A 20,211-nucleotide genomic window follows, 5' to 3' on the forward strand; every position below is an offset into this window, starting at 1 on the left:
TCTCTATTTTCAGCAATACTTAGTCGTTTGGTAGTACAGAACTTATTTCTATTTTATTATGCTATAGGTGCTATATAAATATAATTTGTTGTTGTTTAAAAATAAATACAAACTGCTAAGTTTTCAGATATATTCAGGTAGTTACTTTTGTCAACTTCAGTATTGTGACCAGATTTTATTTGAAATAAATGAGACTGACAATCTGCATTGATGAGTACAGAACCCAAACAAATATCCTGAACCTGCATTACAGCAAAAGCTTGTCATTTCTGTAGTGAAGTAACTTTAAAATTATAAAATTAGTACACAAGATCAGAAGGTTTTACAGCTTATGTTTTTTATAATTGAGAACAGGGAAATGGCAGAGAAACTAAGCAATTACTTTGTATCTGTCTTCACAGAGGAAAATACAGAAAATCTGCCATAAATACTAGGGAACCAAGGGATATGAAACTGAGGAACTGGAAGAAATTAGTATTAGTAAAGAGGTAGTACTTGAAAAACTAACTGAGTTGAAGGTTGATAAATCCCTTGGACCAGATGAGCTACATCCCAGAGTGTTGAAGGAGGTGGCTATAGAGCTAATAGATACATTGGTGGTTATCTTTCAAAATTCTACAGATTCTGGAAAGTTTCCTGCAGACTGAAAAGCAGCAAATGTAACCCCACTATTTAAAAACAGGGAACTACAGGCCTGTTAGTTTGATGTCAGTAGTAGGGAAAATGTTAGAATCTATTATAAAGGATGTGTGAACTAGACACTTAGAGAATAATGATATGATTGGGCAGAGTCAACATGGATTTATGAAAGGGAAATCATGTTTGACAAACCAGTTTGAGTTTTTTGAGGATGTTACTTGTAACATAGATAAAGGCAAACCAGTGGATGTGGTGTATTTAGATTTTCAGAAGGCTTTTGATAAGGTCCCACACAGGAGGTTAGTAAACAAAATTAGAGCACATGGGATGGGGGGTAATATACTAGTATGGGTTAAGAATTGGTTAACAGACAGGAAACAGAGAGTCAGAATAAACGGGTCATTCTCAGGATTGCAGGCTGTTACTAGTGGGGTACCGCAAGGATCAGTGCTGAGGCCACAGCTGTTCACAATCTATATAAATGATTTGGATGTGGGGACCAAATGTAATATTTTCAAATTTGCTGATGACACAAAATTAGATGGGAATGTAAGTTGTGAGGAGAATGCAGGGAGGCTTCAAGGGGACTTGGACTGTCTAAGTGAATGGGCAAGAACATGGCAGATGGAATATAATGCGAATAAGTTTGAAGTTATCCATTTCAGTTCATAAACAGATAGACAGAGTATTTCTTAAATGATGAGAGATTGGGAAATGTTGATTTCTAAAGGTACCTGGGTGTCCTTGTTCATGAGTCACTAAAAACTAGCATGCAGGTGCAGCAAGCAATTAGGAAGGTAAATGGTATGTTGGCCTTCATCGCAAAGGGTTTTGAGTACAGTGGAAAGAAGTCTTGCTGCAATTGTATAGAGCCTTGGTGAGACCACACCTGGAGTATTGTGTACAGTTTGGTCTCCTCATCTAAGGAAGGATATATCTGCCATAGAGGGAGTGCAATGGAAGTTCACCAGACTAATCCCTGGGATGGCGTGATTGTCTTACGAGAAGAAATTGAGGAAACTGGGCCTGTATTCTCTAGAGTTTCGAAGAATGAAAGGTAATCTCATTGAAACTTAGAAAATTCTTACAGGGCGTGACAGGGTGGATGTAGCTAGGATGTTTCCCCTGGCTGGTGAGTCTAGAACCAGGGGACATAATCTCAGAATAACGGGTAGGCCATTTAAGACTGAGATGAGGAGGAATTTCCTCACTCAGAGGGTGGTGAATCTTTGGAATTCTCTACCCCAGAGGGCTGTGGAAGCTCAATCATTGAGTATGTTCAATACAGAAATCAATAGATTTCTTGATACTACTGTCATTAGGGAATATGGGGATAGCGTGGGAAAGTGGTGTTGAGGTCGATGAACAGCCATGGCCAAAACATTGTATGTTTTCAAGAAGGAGTTAGATATAGCTCTTGGGTCTAAAGGGATCAAAGGGTATGGGGCGAAAGCGGGAACAGGTTACTGAGTTGGATGATCAGCCATGATCATAATGAATGGCGGAGCAGTCTCGAAGGGCCGAATGGCCTACTCCTGCTCCTTTTTTCTATGTTTCTATGTTAATTGAATGGCGGAGCAGGCTTGATGACTCCTGCTCCTATGTTCTTATGTTATGCTAATTTATCTACTAGAGCGATTTGAATGCGCCATCCATTCCAGCATCTAATTGTTTTTTAAAGGTTTCCAGAGCTTTAGCTTTCACTCTACTCTCTGGACGTCTATTTCACACTTTGATCGCTCTTTGGATAAAGAATAAGGAATTCCCTAACATCAGCCCTAAATGTATCTTTTACCAGTTTGAATCTATGTCCCGTTGTCTTTCTCTCACAATTTAATTTTAAATAATATTCCATAGGTTTCTGTATCTATTCCCTTAACTTACCTTGCAAACTCACATAAAACCAAGGGCTAAAAATTCGTCATGGCCCATTTTAGGGCATGGAGGGTCACGGTTGAGGCCTGCCCTCATTCCCAATGAGGCAGACTTAGTGCTGCCTCCTCATTTACCTAATTGGCGCATTGGTCCAAGTGGGCATCGTGCTGCCAGCTACCTGAATACTCAACAGCGGCGGAGCTGCGTGCACTGATAGCAAGTGGTGCAACCAGTCTGCTCCTTTTAAAGGCAGTCTCCCCCTCTTAAAGGGGAGTTGCACTCAGCAGAGTTGGCTGCTAAGGACTGCCTGTACTGACATTATCTGCAAGTAGGAGCTGGACAAATTGAGCACCAGGGAACAGAGAGGACTCCTAGGTTCACGGATGCAGCCCCAGAGGCATTGGTCATGGAGCTGGACAGGAGGAGAGAGGCTATGTTTCTGTGCTGGACCAGGAGGCCCTCAAAGACCACCCTAAGAAAGGAATGGGAACAGGTGGCTAGGGAGGTCAATACAAGGAGTCCAGCCCTGAGAATCCGGCAGCAGTGCTGCAGAAGTTTAATGTCTTCACTTGGATGTCACAGTCAGTGAATGCATCTTCAAAGGACCTCATACCCACCTCACCACCAACCTCTCATGCTGCTCAATGTAACATACCCCCATCACACACCCATCTGCAGTCCTTGGCTCTCAAGAAACATCCTAACTTCAAGATACTCAACCTCACCAGCATATACATTTCAATAGTGCAGGTCTCACACTCAGCTCCCATAGCTTACACATACTTAGTTTTTAGAGATACAGCACTGAAACAGGCCCTTCGGCCCACCGAGTCTGTGCCGACCATCAACCACCCATTTATACTAATCCTACACTAATTCCATATTCCTATCACATCCCCAAATGTCCCTATATTTCCCTACCACCTACCTATACTGGGGGCAATTTATAATGGCCAATTAACCTATCAACCTGCAAGTCTTTGGCATGTGGGAGGAAACCGGAGCACCCGGAGGAAACCCACGCAGACACAGGGAGAACTTGCAAACTCCACACAGGCAGTACCCAGAATTGAACCCGGGTCACTGGAGCTGTGAGGCTGCGGTGCTAACCACTGCGCCGCCCCAGCTATTTAACTGTAACAGGCACATCACCCAAATAAAGTGCACCACACTGATATTCACTGAAATTCTACTCGCTCTCTTTCAGGACAAGGTCATCCATAACCACTGGGAGTAGAACAGAACTGGCGGGAGAAAAATAAACTCTCATGTTCTGGGCCCTATGGTGGAGATAATTCTCCACATCATGGGTTCAGCTGCGACAGAATGCATGGCATCCAGCATCACTGAGAACATTGAGGATATTGTGTGCTCCTGACTTATGCCCCTTCTTAACTACCAGCTCACCCTCATCCTGCTATCTGGCATGATGAGCAAGCTGCTGATAGCGTGACCATGGACCTCTTGCTTTCCAACCCACCCTACTTCCCTTGCTCCAGCCTTCCCTTTCTGATTTTCTGTTTTCAGACACCAAACTGTCTGCCCAGCGACAGAAGCTCAGGAGAAAGAGAAAGTGTGCAGCAGCACATCACTGATGAAGAGGCCCTGTCACTTGATCTGATACTCGCAGCCATTAGCTCAGATATTGGCACTGCATGTACCTTAGAGGCTAGTATAGAGTTGAATCTGCACATGGTGAGTCACCGAGCACGAGTGGGCTGCATCCAGGCCAGGGAAGAAGGATAGTTCCTGTGCCAGCTCATCAGAGGGCAAGGTCGCAGACGGGTTCTGCTACAGGAGACACAGATGAGGATTTTGTTGGGACAGTATACAGGAGAATGCTGATGAGATGCTCAGTGAGATGCGGGTGCATTGGCTAGCCTGCCAGACTGCCTTCTGTCAAGGAGCATGGAGGAGCCTGGCTCTAACTTGGCAAAGTGCACCGTGTAGGGCTTGACCTCTCTCTAGCCTTTGCTCCATCTCCCTGTTGTGTTGCAGACCCAGAGACTGCAACTGCAACCCCCATATCTGTTTCTGTGGGTAGATAACCAAATTCTCTGCCTTCCCTATGAGGATGCAACAACACTACCTGCCAAATCAAGCACCACTACATCTCCAAAAACTCATCACAGAACTTTCAGAAACTTTGCAATCGCATAAGTTAATCTAAATGATCTTACCTTCAAGTTGGTTGCCTGGCCCTTCAAATAATGCTACTGATGGGTCTCTCTTGCATTTGTACAAACGTTCTTTTGCAAGTGACAAGCGAATACTTTGAGTGAGACTGTATGGTCCAAGTTTGTAAATAGTGCACCAAATTAGCCATTTGATGGTATGATCTGGTTAGTTGGGAAGCTTCCAGTACACGCATGGCACACCTGCATGAGCGCCCTTCCAAACATGGAGTGCCATGCAGACCATGGTGGACGCGGTGGGAGGCACTACATGCCCCACTTGGAGGACTTGTATTTAACTGCTTTGTAAATGTAGTTCAACATTGTATTGGGTTTATTGATTGCTGCTGTACATTGGTCGGACATGTTAAACCAACCTAGACATAATTCCTTTAATGTGTCCTTATTGTTTTAGGAACAAAGGAACATAGGAACAGGAGTAGGCCATTCAGCCCATCGAGCCTGCTCCACCATTCAATTAGGTCGTGGTTGATTAACTACCCCAATGCCACTTTCCCGCTTCTACCCTTCAGCCAACATTTAGCCCTATATCCTTATCTTGTATTGGGGATAGAAAAACAGAATACTGGCAATTAAAAGGTCCTGAAGATCATAAGATCATTGCAAGTCATTTTTGTTTGACAGAGAATGAGGTGGTTTCAATTCCTGCCCTTTGCAGAAAGAGCAGCTGACAGAGCCCAGAATTTGCTGACTTAATGTTAGTCTTGGTCTGTTCATGATCTTAGACAGAAAAACAGAATATGTTTGGAAACACACAAGGTCTGTCAGCATTTGTGCAAGAAAACAGATCCTGTTCTTTCCAGTGACTGACTGCCCTGCCGTATGCTTTCAGATTTCCAGCATTTGCAGCTTTTTAATGTTATTTTTACACTGGATTTAAACAGATTCACACTAGAAACTTTGGGTTGGATTCTCCCATGGGCTTCAGGACCCTGATGTCAGGAATAAATGGGTGTCCCGAGTCTGCACTTATTGGCAGCACAATCTTCCCAGGTGTCCTGCTAATTGGCCACCAACATGTTTGCCATCCTATTAAGTACACCGGACAGGCACCTGATGCTGCCAACCCAGTCAGAGGGCCAGTAGCTCTGGAGCCTCGGCAGCCCCACTTGGAGAGGTGAAAACTGCTCAGGCAGGCTCCCTCAGTGGCGTGGATCTAAAATAAAAATGATCAGGGGTGTTAGGCTCCTCAGAGCAGAGGGGAAACTCTTACGGGATGAATTGGTTCGGCCTTTCCTGCTCGCGGCCCCATCATTGGGGCATGAAGCCTCTGACTCTGATGGTCTCCTGTCTGCTGCACAGAGGCTGCATCTATTGAGGTGGCGGTAGCTGCACATGGTGAGTGGGCCGTTCTGCCAGCAGCAAAATGCCGGGGGACTCCCAAAATTGCCCCTAATTGGGGCCTTGAACATTTATTTGGCTGCCCGCCTAGAACTATAGAAAAGTTATGGCCAGGAAAGAGGCCATTCAGCCGATCATGTCTGCGCCGGCTGAAAAAACTAGCCGCCCAATCTATTCCCACCTTCCAGCACCTGCCTTGCAGGTTACAGCACCTCAGGTGCAGGTCCAGGTACCTTTTAAATGAATTGAGGGTTTCTGCCTCCACCACCGATCTAGGCAGCAAATTCCAGACACCCACCACCCTCTGGGTGAAAAAGCTTTTCCTCATGTCCCCTCTAATCCTTCTACCAATCACCTTAAATCTATGCCCCCTGGAAATTGACCTCTCTGCTAGGGGAAACAGGTCCTTCCTGTCTACTCTATCTAGGCCCCTCATAATTTTGTATACCTCAATTGAGTCACCCGTCAGCCTCCCCTGTTCTAAGGAAAACAACCCTTTTCTTTCCTCATATCTGCAATTTTCAAGCTCTGGCAACATTCTTGTAAATCTCCTCTGTACTCTCTCCAGAGCAATTATGTCCTTCCTGTAATGCGGTGACCAGAACTGTACGCAATACTCCAACTGTGGCCTAACCAGCATTTTATGCAGTTCCAGCACTACATCCCTGCTTTTGTATTCTATACCTCAGCCAATAAAGGAAAGCATTCCATATGCCTTCTTCACCACTTTATCTACCTGTCCTACCACCTTCGGGGACCTGTGGACATGCACTCCAAGGTCTCTCACATCCTCTACTCCTCTCAATATCCTCCCGTTTATTGTGTATTTCCTTGCTTTGTTTGCTCTCCCCAAATGCATTACCTCACACTTCTCTAGACTGAATTCCTTTTCCGCCCACTCAACCAACTGTACAGGGTGTTGGTGAGGCCCCACCTGGAGTACTGTGTAAAGTTTGGTCCCCGTATTTAAGAAAGGAGATACTGGCATTGGAGGCAGTTCAAAAGAGATTCACTAGACTGATTCCTGGGATGAAGGGGTTGACTTGTCAAGAACGGCTAAACAGATTAGGCTTTTATTCATTAGAGTTTAGAAGAATGAGGGGTGATCTTATTGAAACGTATGAGATTCTGAGGGGGCTTGACAGGGTAGATGTTGAGAAGATGTTTCCACTAGTGGGGGAATCTCGAACTGGGGACATAGTTACAGAATAAGGGGACACTCATTTAAAACTGAGATGCGAAGGAATTTCTTCTCTAAGAGGGTAGTGAATGTCTGGAATTCTCTACGCCAAAGGCTAGATCACTGAAAGTATTTAAAGATGAGGTAGATAGATTTTTGAAATATCGGGGAGTTGAGGGCTCTGAGGAGAGGAGCTGGCAAGAAAGAGGAGTTGAGGTCTGGGGCAGATCAGCCATGATCTTGTTGAATGACACGGCAGGCTTGAGGGGCGGAATGGCCTACTTCTGCTCCTATTTCTTATGTTCTTATAAACCATTGATATCATTCTGGAGTCTACAGCTATCCTCTTCACTATCAACTACACGGCCAATTTTTGTGTTATCTGCAAATTTCCTAATTGTGCCTCCCACATTTAAGTCCAAGTCATTAATATATACCACAAACAGCAAGAAATCCAACACTGAGCCCTGTGGATCACCACTGGAAACTACTTTACATTTGCAAAAACATTTGTCGACCACTACCCGTTGTTTCCTCATTGAACCAATTTTGGATCCAACCTGCCACATTCCACTGTATCCCATGGGCTTTTACTTTTCTGAACAGTCTGCCGTGTGGTACCTTGTCAAATGCCTTTCTAAAATCCATGCATACAACATCCACTGCACTACCCTCATCAATCCTCCTTGTTACTAATTTAATTGAATTTTTTGAGAAAGACTCTTTTTAAACAATGGTACAATGTTGGCAGACTTCCACTCCTCTGGTACCTCGCCTGTGTCTAGTCAGGATTTGAAGATGATCCTCAGAGCATCTGCTATTTCCTCCCTGGCTTTCTTTAACAGCCTGGGATACAATCCATATGGCCCTGGTTATTTATTCACTTTCAAGGATGTCAGACCCTCTAGTACTTCCTCTCTCATTATGATTATCATATCTAATATTTCACACTCCTGCTCTTTAACTACAATGTCTGCATCATCCCTTTCCTTTGTGAAGCCAGAGACAAAGTACTCATTAAGAACACTGCCCACATATTCTGCATCCACGCATAAGTTCCCTTGTACATCTCTGAAATGCAGTGAAAGATCCCCGGCGATGGGAATGCATCAGGGAGCCATCCGGACCTGGCTCCCCACTATTATCCCGGCCCCCTCCCCCCCAACTCTAAGCCTGCCACCACAGGGCCAGGAAAAGTCAGCCCTTTCTTTCACTGACATCCTCATGTGCCGTTGAGACAGTGAATATTGTTGAAAACCAGTTGAGAAAATATTCTCAAGTGAAAGACATCAATAACTTTTTATTTAACTATTATATTTTTACTTAATCTTCAAAATGTGCTGACTTTGTTTTAAAAACACAATCTTCAAATATATTATACTGCCACAAAATAAAGTCCTTGGGCTACATCTTCAAAAATGCTCGAGGTACAATGTCCAGAACTCATTTGTTTTTTTTTTTGCAGAAGACTAGTTAGTCTTGATAGTTAATCCAGGCACCCATCTGAGGGAAGAGATGGCAAGAGTTGGCAAATGTCTGTATGAACAGATGTTTGATAGTAAGTTTCTATGTTCACAAAGGAACAATAATTATATCTGTATTTTAGATTGCTAGATATTACAGATCTGATATGCAGAGACTGAGTAATGTTTAAAATTGCCATTTCACCTCTAAGTAAATGATAGAGGCTATAAGGTTTGAAATATTTTCATGAATTTACAGTATATGGTTATCTGTGAATCAATTAGCCCTAGAGTGAATGCCTTTTTTAAACAAGGATGTTTTTGACTATTTGGCTTGAAAAAAGGTACCCAGAGATTGTTGAAAGAACACAATGAATAGATGGCACAGCAAGGAGAAATGCACGGTAGTCATTGGTTAAGATTCAGATCACTCAGTGTTATGTGGTGCCACAAGTGGAGATTCTCGAGATGGCGCTTCCATTTCATCCTCTGGCATATGAACTGTCAGGGTACATGCCCGAATGCCACCAAGCGGTTCTGGCACATCAAAAACTTTCTGCCACTCATTTTTTTCCGGATCATACCGCTGGACAATTTCTACCATACAACGATTGTTCCATGAGTATCCCCCAATGACGTATATGTTATTGTTAAAAACTGCTACACCAACGTCACTCTGTCCTCGTAGCATTGGAGCAATATGAGTCCACTGATCTGCAACGGGGCAATAGTACTCACAACACAGTACATCATCATAGTCATTTATCCCTTGGAAATGGTTCCCTCCAATAACATAAAGCCGATCTCCAATTGAGCACATACAATGTAGTCCACGGACAGTAGACATGTCTGTTTTCCGGGACCAGCTATTACTTTCTGGATTATAGCACTGCAGTTCTTTCTGAAATGCATCATGGGTAATTCCACCTATAAGTAGAGGTTATAAATGGTTATAATTAGGAAGACAAAGAGTTAGTGTGACAGCATTGGCTATTAGCTTATGTTTGTCATTCTTCCTGAAAATCTGATTCTTGCAGTTAACTAACCCATGCTTTAGTCTGAGGTAATTTGCTTGCTGGTTGGACTTTTTAGATTACCATTATCCTCATATAACAGTCAGAATAGTTACCATAGGGTTTATCTTATTGCAATTTCAGATACATCTATCATGGATATAAGAACCATCCACAATACTTTAAAAATAGAAATGTACAAACTGGAAAATGGAAACTGCACAATTTATTCACTGAAAAATGTCCATTACCCGTAAGAAAAAAAAGGTTTGCATTTATATAATGCCTTTCATAACCTCAAGATCTCCCAAAACACTTTACATCCAATGAAGTACTTTAGAAGTGTAGGCACTGCTGTGATGTTGGAAACAGAGCAGCCAATTTGCCCACAAACAACAATGTGATAACAATCAGATAACCTGATTTTGTGATGTTGATTGAAGGATAAATCCCCTGCTCTAATAGAGGCATAGAGTCATTTATGGCATAGAAGGCGGCCATTTGGCCCATTGTGTCCATACTGGCTCTCCGCAGAGCAATCCAGTCAGACTCACTCCCCTGCTCGATCCCCTTGTACCATCAGTTAATGGGAAGTTTTTCCTTGTCTAACTTATGTAAGCCTGTCATAATCTTGTACACCTCTTATCAAATCTCCCCTCAATCTCCTTTGCTCCCGGCAGAACAACCCCAGCTTTTCCAACCTAACTTTGTAACTAAAATCCTCCATCCCTGGAACCATTCAGGTAAATCTCCCCTGCACTCTCTCAAGGACCTTCACATTCTTCTTAAAGTGTGGTGACCAGATCTAGACGCAATATTCCAATTGGGGCCTAACCAGAGCTTTATAAAGGTTCAGCATAACTTCCCTGCTTTTGTACTCTATGCCTCTATTTATGAAGCCCAAAGTCCTATATGTTTTACAAACCACTCTCTCAACATGTCCTGCCACCTTCAAAGATCGATGCACATGAACCCAAGGTCCCTCTGTTCCTGCACACATTTTAGAACTGTGCCATTAGGTCTATATTACCTCACCCTATCCCTTCTTCCAAAATGCATCACCTCACACTTGTCTGTATTAAATTCTATATGCCACTTATCTGCTCATTCTGCGAGCCTATCTTCGTCCTGTTGCATGCAGTCGTATCGTCCTCACTGTTTGCTGCTTCTCCAAGTTTGGTATCATCAGCAAATTTTGAAATTCTACTCTGTATTCCAAGATCAAAGCCATTTATGTATTACAAAAAAGGAGTGGTCCTAGCACTGACCCTTGGGAACATCACTATTCTCCAACCTCCAGTCTGAAAAACAGCCATTTACCGCGACTGTTTTCTGTCCTTAAGCCAATTTTTTTTATCCAACTGAACATTAACCCTTCTATTCCATGAGCCTCAATATTGTTAACCAGTCTTTTATATGGTACTTTATCAAACACTTTCTTAAAATCCATATAGACAACATTCACTGCATTCCCTTCATCACCTTCTCTGTTACTTCATCACAAAATTCAATTAGATCAGTAAAGCATGATATTCCTGTTACAAATCCGTGCTGACTATCCTTAATTAATTCACACCTTTCCAAGTGCCTGTTGATTTTCCCCACCCCCTGATTATTGTTCTTTCTTTGAAATAGAGTCATAGGACCTTTTAAATCCATGTGAGAGGGCAGACACGGCCTTGTTTTAACACCAGAGTCATTTATGGAACAGAAGGAGGCTATTCGGCCCATCGAGTCCATGCCGGCTCTGCATGAAGCTATGCTATCAGTTCCATGCCCCGGCTCGATCCCCGAAGCCCTGCAAGTCTATTTCTCTCAAGTGGCCATCCAACTTCCGCTTGAAGTCAATGATTGTCTCTGTTTCCACCACCCTTGTGGGCAACGAGTTCCAGGTCATTACCACCCGCTGCATCAAAAAGTGCTTCCTCATATTCCCTCGCATCTTTTGCCCAAAGCCTTCAATCTGTCTCCCCTAGTCCTTGTACCATCAGTTAATGGGAACAGCTTTTCCTTGTCTAACTTATCTAAACTTGACATAATCTTGTACACTTCTATTGAATCTCCCCTCAATTTCCTTTGTTCCAAGGAGAACAAACACAGCTTTTCCAACCTAACCCTATAACTAAAATCCTCCATCCCTGGAACCATTCTGGTAAATCTCCTCTGCACCCTCTCAAGGACCCTTACATCCTTCCTGAAATGTGGTGACCAGATTTGGATGCAATACTCCAGTTGGGGCCTAACCAGAGCTTTATAAAGGTTCAGCATAATTTACCTGCTTTTGTACTCTATGCCTCTATTTATGAAGCCCAAAGTCCTATATGCTTTACAAATCACTCTCTCAATACATCCTGCCACCTTTAAAGATCACTGCACATGCACCCCCAGGTCCCTCTGTTCCTGCTCACTCTTTAGAACTGTGCCATTAAGTATATATTGCCTCTCCCTATTCCTTTACCTCACATTTGTCAGTATTAAATTCTGTCTGCCACCTCTCTGCTCATTCTACTAGCCTATGTTCTGTTACAGGCGGTTCAGATTATCCTCACTGTTTGCCACACCTCCAATTTTGGTGTCGTCAGCAAATTTTGAGATTCTACTCTATATTCCAAGATCCAAGTCATTTATATGTAGCAAAAAAGCAGTGGTTCCAGCACTGACCCTTGGGGAACGTCAGTGTCTACCATCCTCCAGTCTGAAAAGCAACCATTTACTATAACTCACTATTTTCTGTCCTTCAGCCAATTTTTTTGCCCAATTGGACACTGAGTCCCCTATTCCATGAGCTTCAATTTTGTTAACCAGCCTCTTATGCTAAAGACAGTACTGGAATGTCAGCCTAGATTTTTGTGCTCCAAGTCCTGGAGGGAGACTCAAATCCACAACCTTCTGACTCAGAGGCGAGAGTACTAATAGAACCATGGCTGATACAGCTAGAAAAATCAATTGAAAATTCCTTGTTAACCTTCTAGTTTATACAACAACTAAAGCATAGATACAATAAGGATTAAAAGTGTTAAAATAATAATGCTTCTTTGTATGTGTAAACAGTGATAAAAACTTAATCACTTTGATGTTATGACATTCGAGAACAATTATATCCTGTATTAAAATAATTTTACTGCAATTAAGTTGTTATGCTGCCAAACATCACACAGTTGTCTTAGTTTTTATCTACCTGATATGTACATGTATCCCCCGTGAACAGTCCCAGCATGTCCATAGTGAGGCTCATTCATTCGAGCGGCATAAGTCCATTCATCAGTTGCTAGATTGTAGCGTTCAACTGTGGCTATTAAAACAGTAGAATTATAGAGGACATTTGGTTTAAAATTTGTGTTCATCAAGATTAATGTCTTAACTGGTGAACAAAAAAAATTAGTTTCACTCTATGTAAGAGTAACATTATTAAGCAGTAATCATTCATAATTAAGCATGAAGCATTGGAATAATATTCAGTTAGAGTCTCTTAGACTCATTCACAGTAGACCAATAGCTGGGGCTAAGCAAATACCAACTTTGATTTCAGAATTAGCTATGGAACCACCTCTGAGCTAATCGAATAGACTCTTTCACTGGTTGTCCCCATAGTTGAAGCTCACTAAGAACTGGATTGCTGTTTGCATGGTGTTCATACCTTTTTCATGATCTACTGGTCATACGATACCCATCATTGCTTGTCTGACTCATACGAACATAAGAAAGCATGGATTGAGAAAAGACCATTGAGCCTTCAAGCTTGCTCACAGACCATATTATTAACTTTACCCTAAAACCTCTGCATAAATATTCACTGACACTCAAAGGTAATGAAGTAAAACACCAGACTATCTGGGGTTCATTTTGACTCCCTTTGCTTGGCATAAGTGGGATGGAACAACCTCAAGATTAATGTCAGCTAGCTCCATTTTGGAAGGTGTCCATGGCCCAGAAAAGTGATTTGGGTCGCGGTCACACATGACCCTTACTCTCCACGATTGCGTCCCCCAGCCCTTCCAAAGTACATTGCTAGCAGCTGCCCCAGCCCAATCTTGGGGCAACAATCCAGCGAACTGAACTGGAACATCTGTTTTGCACCCTGAAGCTCAACTGCCAAATTTAAGCGAGGCCGGGGCCTCAAAATCATTGTGGCGTCTTCGCTGCCAGAACGGGTGGCCTACCAGCACACTCCACCAGTTGGTCACCACAAGTTATAATCAATGGGCTTAATTTTTGGGCCCCACCGACGTCAGGAACAGAAAAGCTATGAGGCTGGCCGGCGCGCTGGCTTCCTGATCCTCTTCCTGACATCCGCCATTTTTGCCAACGTGGATTCAGGGCCCGGGAAGGCTGCCCACTGCCATGAGGTGGGCAGGCAGTTAGGCTCATTACGAACCTTGTTAACCAGAGATAGAGGAGGATAGGAGGCTGACTGGGATTTTCCAGTCGGCCATCAGTTTCCCGACACAACGATGGGGCATATTAACTGCCTGGAGGCGGCACCTAGCCTGGGTGGGGGTACAGCCAAAGTCCGCCCTGTAGAGGTGGTGGGCTGGCCGCTTTTTGTGTTTTTAATTGAAGTTTTTAAAAAGTGGCTGAGAAGGTAACTTCCTGTTGAAGCACCCTCCCAGTTACTTACCGTCTACTGCAGCTGGGTGCTTCTCTGAAGCTGGAAAGCCTCTTACAGGCTCTCCAGCTTCAAACGACCACCCACTGGCCTTAATTAGACAGCGAACTGTTGTATATTGTTGATAGCATTTAAGACGCTAGGTCGAGCTTTGTCTACAGAATTCTCAGAGTCTGTGTATGCCCAAATAATACTTGTTTATTGTATTTACACAACTATATATACTTTCCTTAAGCATGTCTTGCTCGCACCTGTCATGATGGTCCTTGCTTCTTCCAAGCCTATTACCTAATTGGAGGAGGTGGTTCCATAAATATCCCCATCTTCAATGATGGGGGAGCCCAGCACATCAGTGCAAAAGATAAGGCTAAATCATTTGCAACAACCTTCAGTCAGAAGTGTCGAGTTGATGATCCATCTCGGCCTGCTCCTGAAGTCCCCAGCATCATAGATGCCAGTCTTCAGCCAATTCGATTCACTCCGCGTGATATCAAGAAACGACTGAAGGCACTGGATACTGCAAAGGCTATGGGCCCTGACAACATTCCGGTAGTAGTACTGAAGACCTGTGCTCCTGAACTTGCTGTGCCCCTAGCCAAGCTGTTCCAGTACAGCTACAACACTGGCATCTACCTGGCAATGTGGAAAATTGCCCAAGTATGTCCTGTCCACAAAAAGCAGGACTAATCCAACCCCACCAATTACTGCCCCATCAGTCTATTCTCAATCACCAGTAAAGTGATGGAAGCTGTCGTCGACAGTGCTATCAAGCGACACTTTCTTAGCAATAACCTGCTCACCGACGCTCAGTTTGGGTTCTGCCAGGGCCACTCAACTCCTGACCTCATTACAGCCTTGGTTCAAATATGGATAAAAGAGCTAAACTCAAGAGGTGAGGTGAGAGTGACTGCCCTTGATATCAAGGCAGCATTTGATCGAGTATGGCATCAAGGAGCCCTAGCAAAACTGGAGTAAATGGGAATCAGGGAGAAAACTTTCCGCTGGTTGGAGTCATACCCAGCACAAAGGAAGATGGTTGTGGTTATTGGAGGTCAATCATCTCAGCTCCAGGACATCACTGCAGCAGTTCCTCAGGGTAGTGTCCGAAGCCCAGTCATCTTCAGCTGCTTCATCAATGACCTTCCTTCAATCATAAGGTCAGAAGTGGGAATGTTTGCTGATGGTTACATAATGTTCAGCACCATTTGCGACTCCTCAGATACTGAAGCAGTCCGTGTAGAAATGCAGCAAGACCTGGACAATATCCAGGCTTGGGACGATAAGTGACAAGTAACATTCGCACCACACAAGTGCCAGGCAATGACCATGTCTAACAAGAGAGAATCTAACCATCTCCCCTTGACATTCAATGGCATTACGATCACTGAATCCCCCACTATCTACATCCTGGGGGTTACCATTGACCAGAAACTGAACTGCAGTAGCCATATAAATACTGTGGCTAAAAGAGCAGGTCAGAGGCTAGGAATCCTGCGGCGAGTAACTCACCTCCTGACTCCCCAAAGCCTGTCCACCAACTACAAGGCACAAGTCAGGAGTGTGATGGAATACTCTCCACTTGCCTGGATAGGTGCAGCTCCAGCAACACTCAAGAAACTCAACACCATCCAGGACAAAGCAGCGCACTTGATTGGCACCCCATCCACAAACATTCACTCCCACCACCACCGACGCACAGTGGCAGCAATGTGTACCATCTATAAGATGCACTGCAGCAACGCACCAAGGCTCCTTAGACAGCACCTTCCAAACCCGCAACCTCTATCACCGAGAAGGACAAGGCAACAGATACATGGGAACACCACCACCTGCAAGTTCCTCTCCAAGCCACACACCATCCTGACTTGGAACTATATCACCGTTCCTTCACTGTCACTGTGTCAAAATCCTGGAACTCCCTTCCTAACAGCACTGTGGATGTACCTACCCCACATGGACTGCAGTGATTCAAGAAGGCAGCTCACCATCACCTTCTCAAGGGCAATTAGGGAGGGGCAATAAATGCTGGCCTAGCCAGTGATGCCCACAACCTTAGAATGAATAAAAAAATGTGACTCTTACATCATCATCACCACTACAGTGGGACGGGATTACTCTCACTGTCTCAAACATTAACCCTTTTAGACCCTTATACTACATCTCCCCCCAGTGTCTTTGTCCATGAAAGGGAAATCATGTTTAACCAATTTATTGGAGTTCTTTGAGGGAGTTACATGTGCTGTGGATAAAGGGGAACTGGTGGATCTATTGTACTTAGATTTCCAGAAGGCATTTGATAAGGTGCCACATCAAAGGTTATTGTGGAAAATAAAAGCTCATTGGCATGGATAGAAGATTGGTTAACTAACAGGAAACAGACAGTAAGCATAAATGGGTCATTTTCTGGTTGGCAAGATGTAATGAGTGGTGTGCCACCGGGATCTGTGCTGGGGCCTCAACTTTTTACAATTTATATAAATGACTTAGATGAAGAGACAGAAGGTATGGTTGCTAAATTTGCTGATGACATAAAGATAGGTAGGAAAGTAACTTGCGAAGAGGACTTAAGGAGGCTACAAAGGGATATAGATAGGTTAAGGGAGTGGGCAAAGACCTGGCAAATGGAGTATAATGTGGGAAAGTGTGAAATTGTCCACTTTGGCAGGAAGAATAAAAAAGAAGCATATTATCGAAATGGTGAGAGATTGCAGAGTTCTGAGATGCAGAGGCATCTGGATGTCCTCGTGCATGAATCGCAAAAAGTTAGAATGCAGCTACAGCTCGTAATTAGGAAAGCTAATTGAATGTTATCGTTTATCATGAGGGGAATTGAATACAAAAGTAGGGAGGTTATGCTTCAGCTTTACAGGGCATTGGTGTGACCACATCTGGAGTACTGTGTACAGTACTGGTCTCGTTATTTAAGGATGGATGTAAATGCATTGGAGGCAGTACAGAGAAGGTTTACTAGACTAATACCTGGGATGGGTGGGCTGTCTTATGAGGAAAGATTGGACACGCTAGGCTTGTATCCGCTGCAACTTAGAAGAGTAAGAGGCGACTTGATTGAAACATAAGATCCTGAGTGGTCTTGACAGGGTGGATGTGGAAAGGATGTTTCCCCTTGTGGGAGAATCTAGAACTAGGTGTCACTGTTTAAAAATAAGGGGTCGTCCATTTAAGACAGAGATGAGGAGAAATATTTTCTCTCAGAGAGTCGTGAGTCTTTGGAATTCTCTTCCTCAAAAGGCAGTGGAAGCAGAGTCTTTGTATATTTTTAAGGCAGAGATAGATAGATTCTTGATAAGCAAGGGGGTGGAAGGTTATTGGGGTAGGTGGGAATGTGGATTAATTAGTTCAGCCATTAACATATTGAATGGCGGAGCAGGCTCGAAGGGCCAAGTGGCCTACTCCTGCTCCTAATTTGTATGTTCGTATATATATTTTTGATATATATACACTCATTCATCTTGACTTTACATACTAATCCATCTCCCCGCCGAGTCTCTGACGTTACAGATTCAATCTGTCTGGCGGCTTCACAACTCTCCCCAATAGTGTTCTTTTCGAACTCGGAAGATCAGTAGTCATCCGCGTGAGTCTTGGTCAACAATTTGGATTAAGGTTTGTAGTATCTTGTTGTCTCTGGGTATCATAATCACCATCTGGCTCATCCAAATATATAACTGATTGTTGTTTCTGAGGAATAGGGAAGAGTTTTCTCTGATTTCATATTATAGTACCTTCTGAAGTATGTACTAAATAAGATTTCTGATGATTTTCATCTCTCTGGATGGCTACACCTTCTCTTCCTAGATCTCGTATCCATACCTTTCCTCCTTCCTTGGTTAGGTTTCTGGTACAAAATCTCATTGTAATTGTGAGCTTATTGTTTCCTCTAAGACTTCTCTCTGTTTACAACGCTCTGATAATCCTGGACGTCTAGCCCTGGAAGTAGCGTTTTGGATAGAATAGGAAGTTGAGATTTTAGCTTCCTCCCATCAACAACTCTGAAGTTGATAGTCCATATAACAATGGAGTAGATTAATAATTCAAGAGTGCAGTTAGAAGATCTTCGTTCTTCATCAACGACTTAATTCTAACTTCTTTTTTGGCTTCTCCATTAGATTGAGGATATCTTGGGGAACTTGTGAGATGTTCAAATCCCCAATTTCTTGCAAATTGTATTTGTATAAAAGTATTTATTTGCAAACTGTGGTCCTTTGTCTGACACAACCTAGTCTGGAATACCATGAGTTGCAAAGATCTCATGTTAAACACAAATAACAGATTCTGTAGTTGTTAAATACGACCTTTTCACTTCAATCCATCTTGAAAAATAATCGATCATAACATGTAAGATTTTCCATTATACATAAATAAATCCATACCTAGATGTTCCCACAGTCTGTTTGGAAATTGTGTCGCTATAAGAGGTTCTTTCTGGTCCGGTCTGTGTACTGCACATATCTGGCAATTCGAGATCATGTGTTCTCTGTCTCTGTATATTCCTGGTAACCAAATGGATGACTGAGCCCATGCTCTGCATTTCTTGGTACCTATGTGGCCCTCATGTATTATTTCCAAGATATCTAAGCTAAGTGAGATCGGAATGGCCAGTCTGTCACTATATTCCATGATAGTGAATTGTTTCCTGAACTCAAAGAAGATTTTCATTATCTTACCACTGGGACATTGTTGTGGCCAACCCTGTGTACAATATTGGCATATACAAATGCTTTTGAGTGTGACAGATTTCTTGGAGCTTTTGTGAACTTGCTGGCCATTGCAACGCTGTGTACTGTGAATACAACTCAATCTCGTCCACGAAGTTAACATCCTATTGTGTAGGATGGTCAACAGTTGCTCTTGATAATGCATCAGCAGAAGTTTGCATCTTTCTTTGTACATATACCATCTCCTATGTATATCTCATCAACCTCAACCAGAATCTGAATTCTCGGAGGCATCCTCACAATTTCCTTTTCATCCAATAAGGAAACTAAGGGCTTGTGGTCTGTCTCAATGACAACTTTCAAGTCAATAATGTAATCTGAGAACTTCTCGCAAGCCCACGTGACTGCGAGTGCTTCTTTCTCAATGACAGCATACCTTGTCTCAGTGTCGGACAAAGCTCCAGATGCATAATAGATCAGTCTTCGACATTCATCTGGCTGTTCTTGAAAAGAAGGACTGCCCCTAACACTGTAGATGAGGCATCTGCTGCAATTGTGGTTGGTACTGAAGGGTTTTAGTGAGCAAAGACATCTGGCGATATGAGCATTTCTTTGATCATTCAGAATGCCTGCTCTTGATGTGCATTCCAAAACCACACTTGATCTTTCTTCAAGAGTTGTCTTACTAGATCGGTAACATGTGCTAAATTGAGTAAAAACTTTGCCAACTGATTCACTATTCCAAGGAATCGTTGGAGATGTTGGACAGACGTAGGAATTGGGAATTCCCTAATGGCGGTTATCTTTTGTGGGTCTGCTATTATATCCTTTCTACTTGCAATGTATCCTAAGAAACGAATAGATGTTTTTGAGAATTCACACTTTTCATTAAGTGTCAGCCCTTCTTCCTGAAGATGATCTTAAACTGCTCTAACCCTCAGGTCATATTCTTCGATGGATTTCCCATGGTCTAGGATGTCATCCATATGGCACATTACTCCTTTAAGGCCTTGTAGCATATTCAACATAGTTCTTTGGAAAATTTCATGTGTGGATGTTATACCGAATGGTAAGCGATTAAAACAAAATCTTCCGAATGGAGTGATAAATGTTGTCAGTAATCTTGACTTCTTGTCCAAAGGAACCTGCCAAAAGCCACTATTCCTGTCGAGTTAGTAAACATAATGCTTTTGGATAACTTTACCGAGCTTTTGTCTACCGAA

General features: G+C 43.1%; 1 protein-coding gene across 4 annotated transcripts in view; it reads right to left on the bottom strand.

The window, feature by feature from the left end:
- Positions 1–974: 974 nt before the first annotated feature.
- Positions 975–20,211, bottom strand: part of si:rp71-68n21.9 (kelch-like protein 13) — a 97,154-nt gene continuing 77,917 nt past the window's right edge. For all 4 annotated transcript variants that reach the window (XM_068040757.1, XM_068040759.1, XM_068040756.1 and 1 more), the window contains 2 exons: positions 12,885–12,998; positions 975–9,620 (listed from right to left, as the gene is read on the bottom strand). In XM_068040757.1, coding sequence (XP_067896858.1) covers positions 9,121–9,620; positions 12,885–12,998 — 614 coding nt within the window. In that variant the 3' untranslated portion in view covers positions 975–9,120. The remainder of the gene's footprint in view (positions 9,621–12,884; positions 12,999–20,211) is intronic.

The sequence above is a fragment of the Heterodontus francisci genome, chromosome 10, assembly GCF_036365525.1.
Source record: "Heterodontus francisci isolate sHetFra1 chromosome 10, sHetFra1.hap1, whole genome shotgun sequence".
Taxonomy (NCBI): Eukaryota; Metazoa; Chordata; class Chondrichthyes; order Heterodontiformes; family Heterodontidae; genus Heterodontus; species Heterodontus francisci.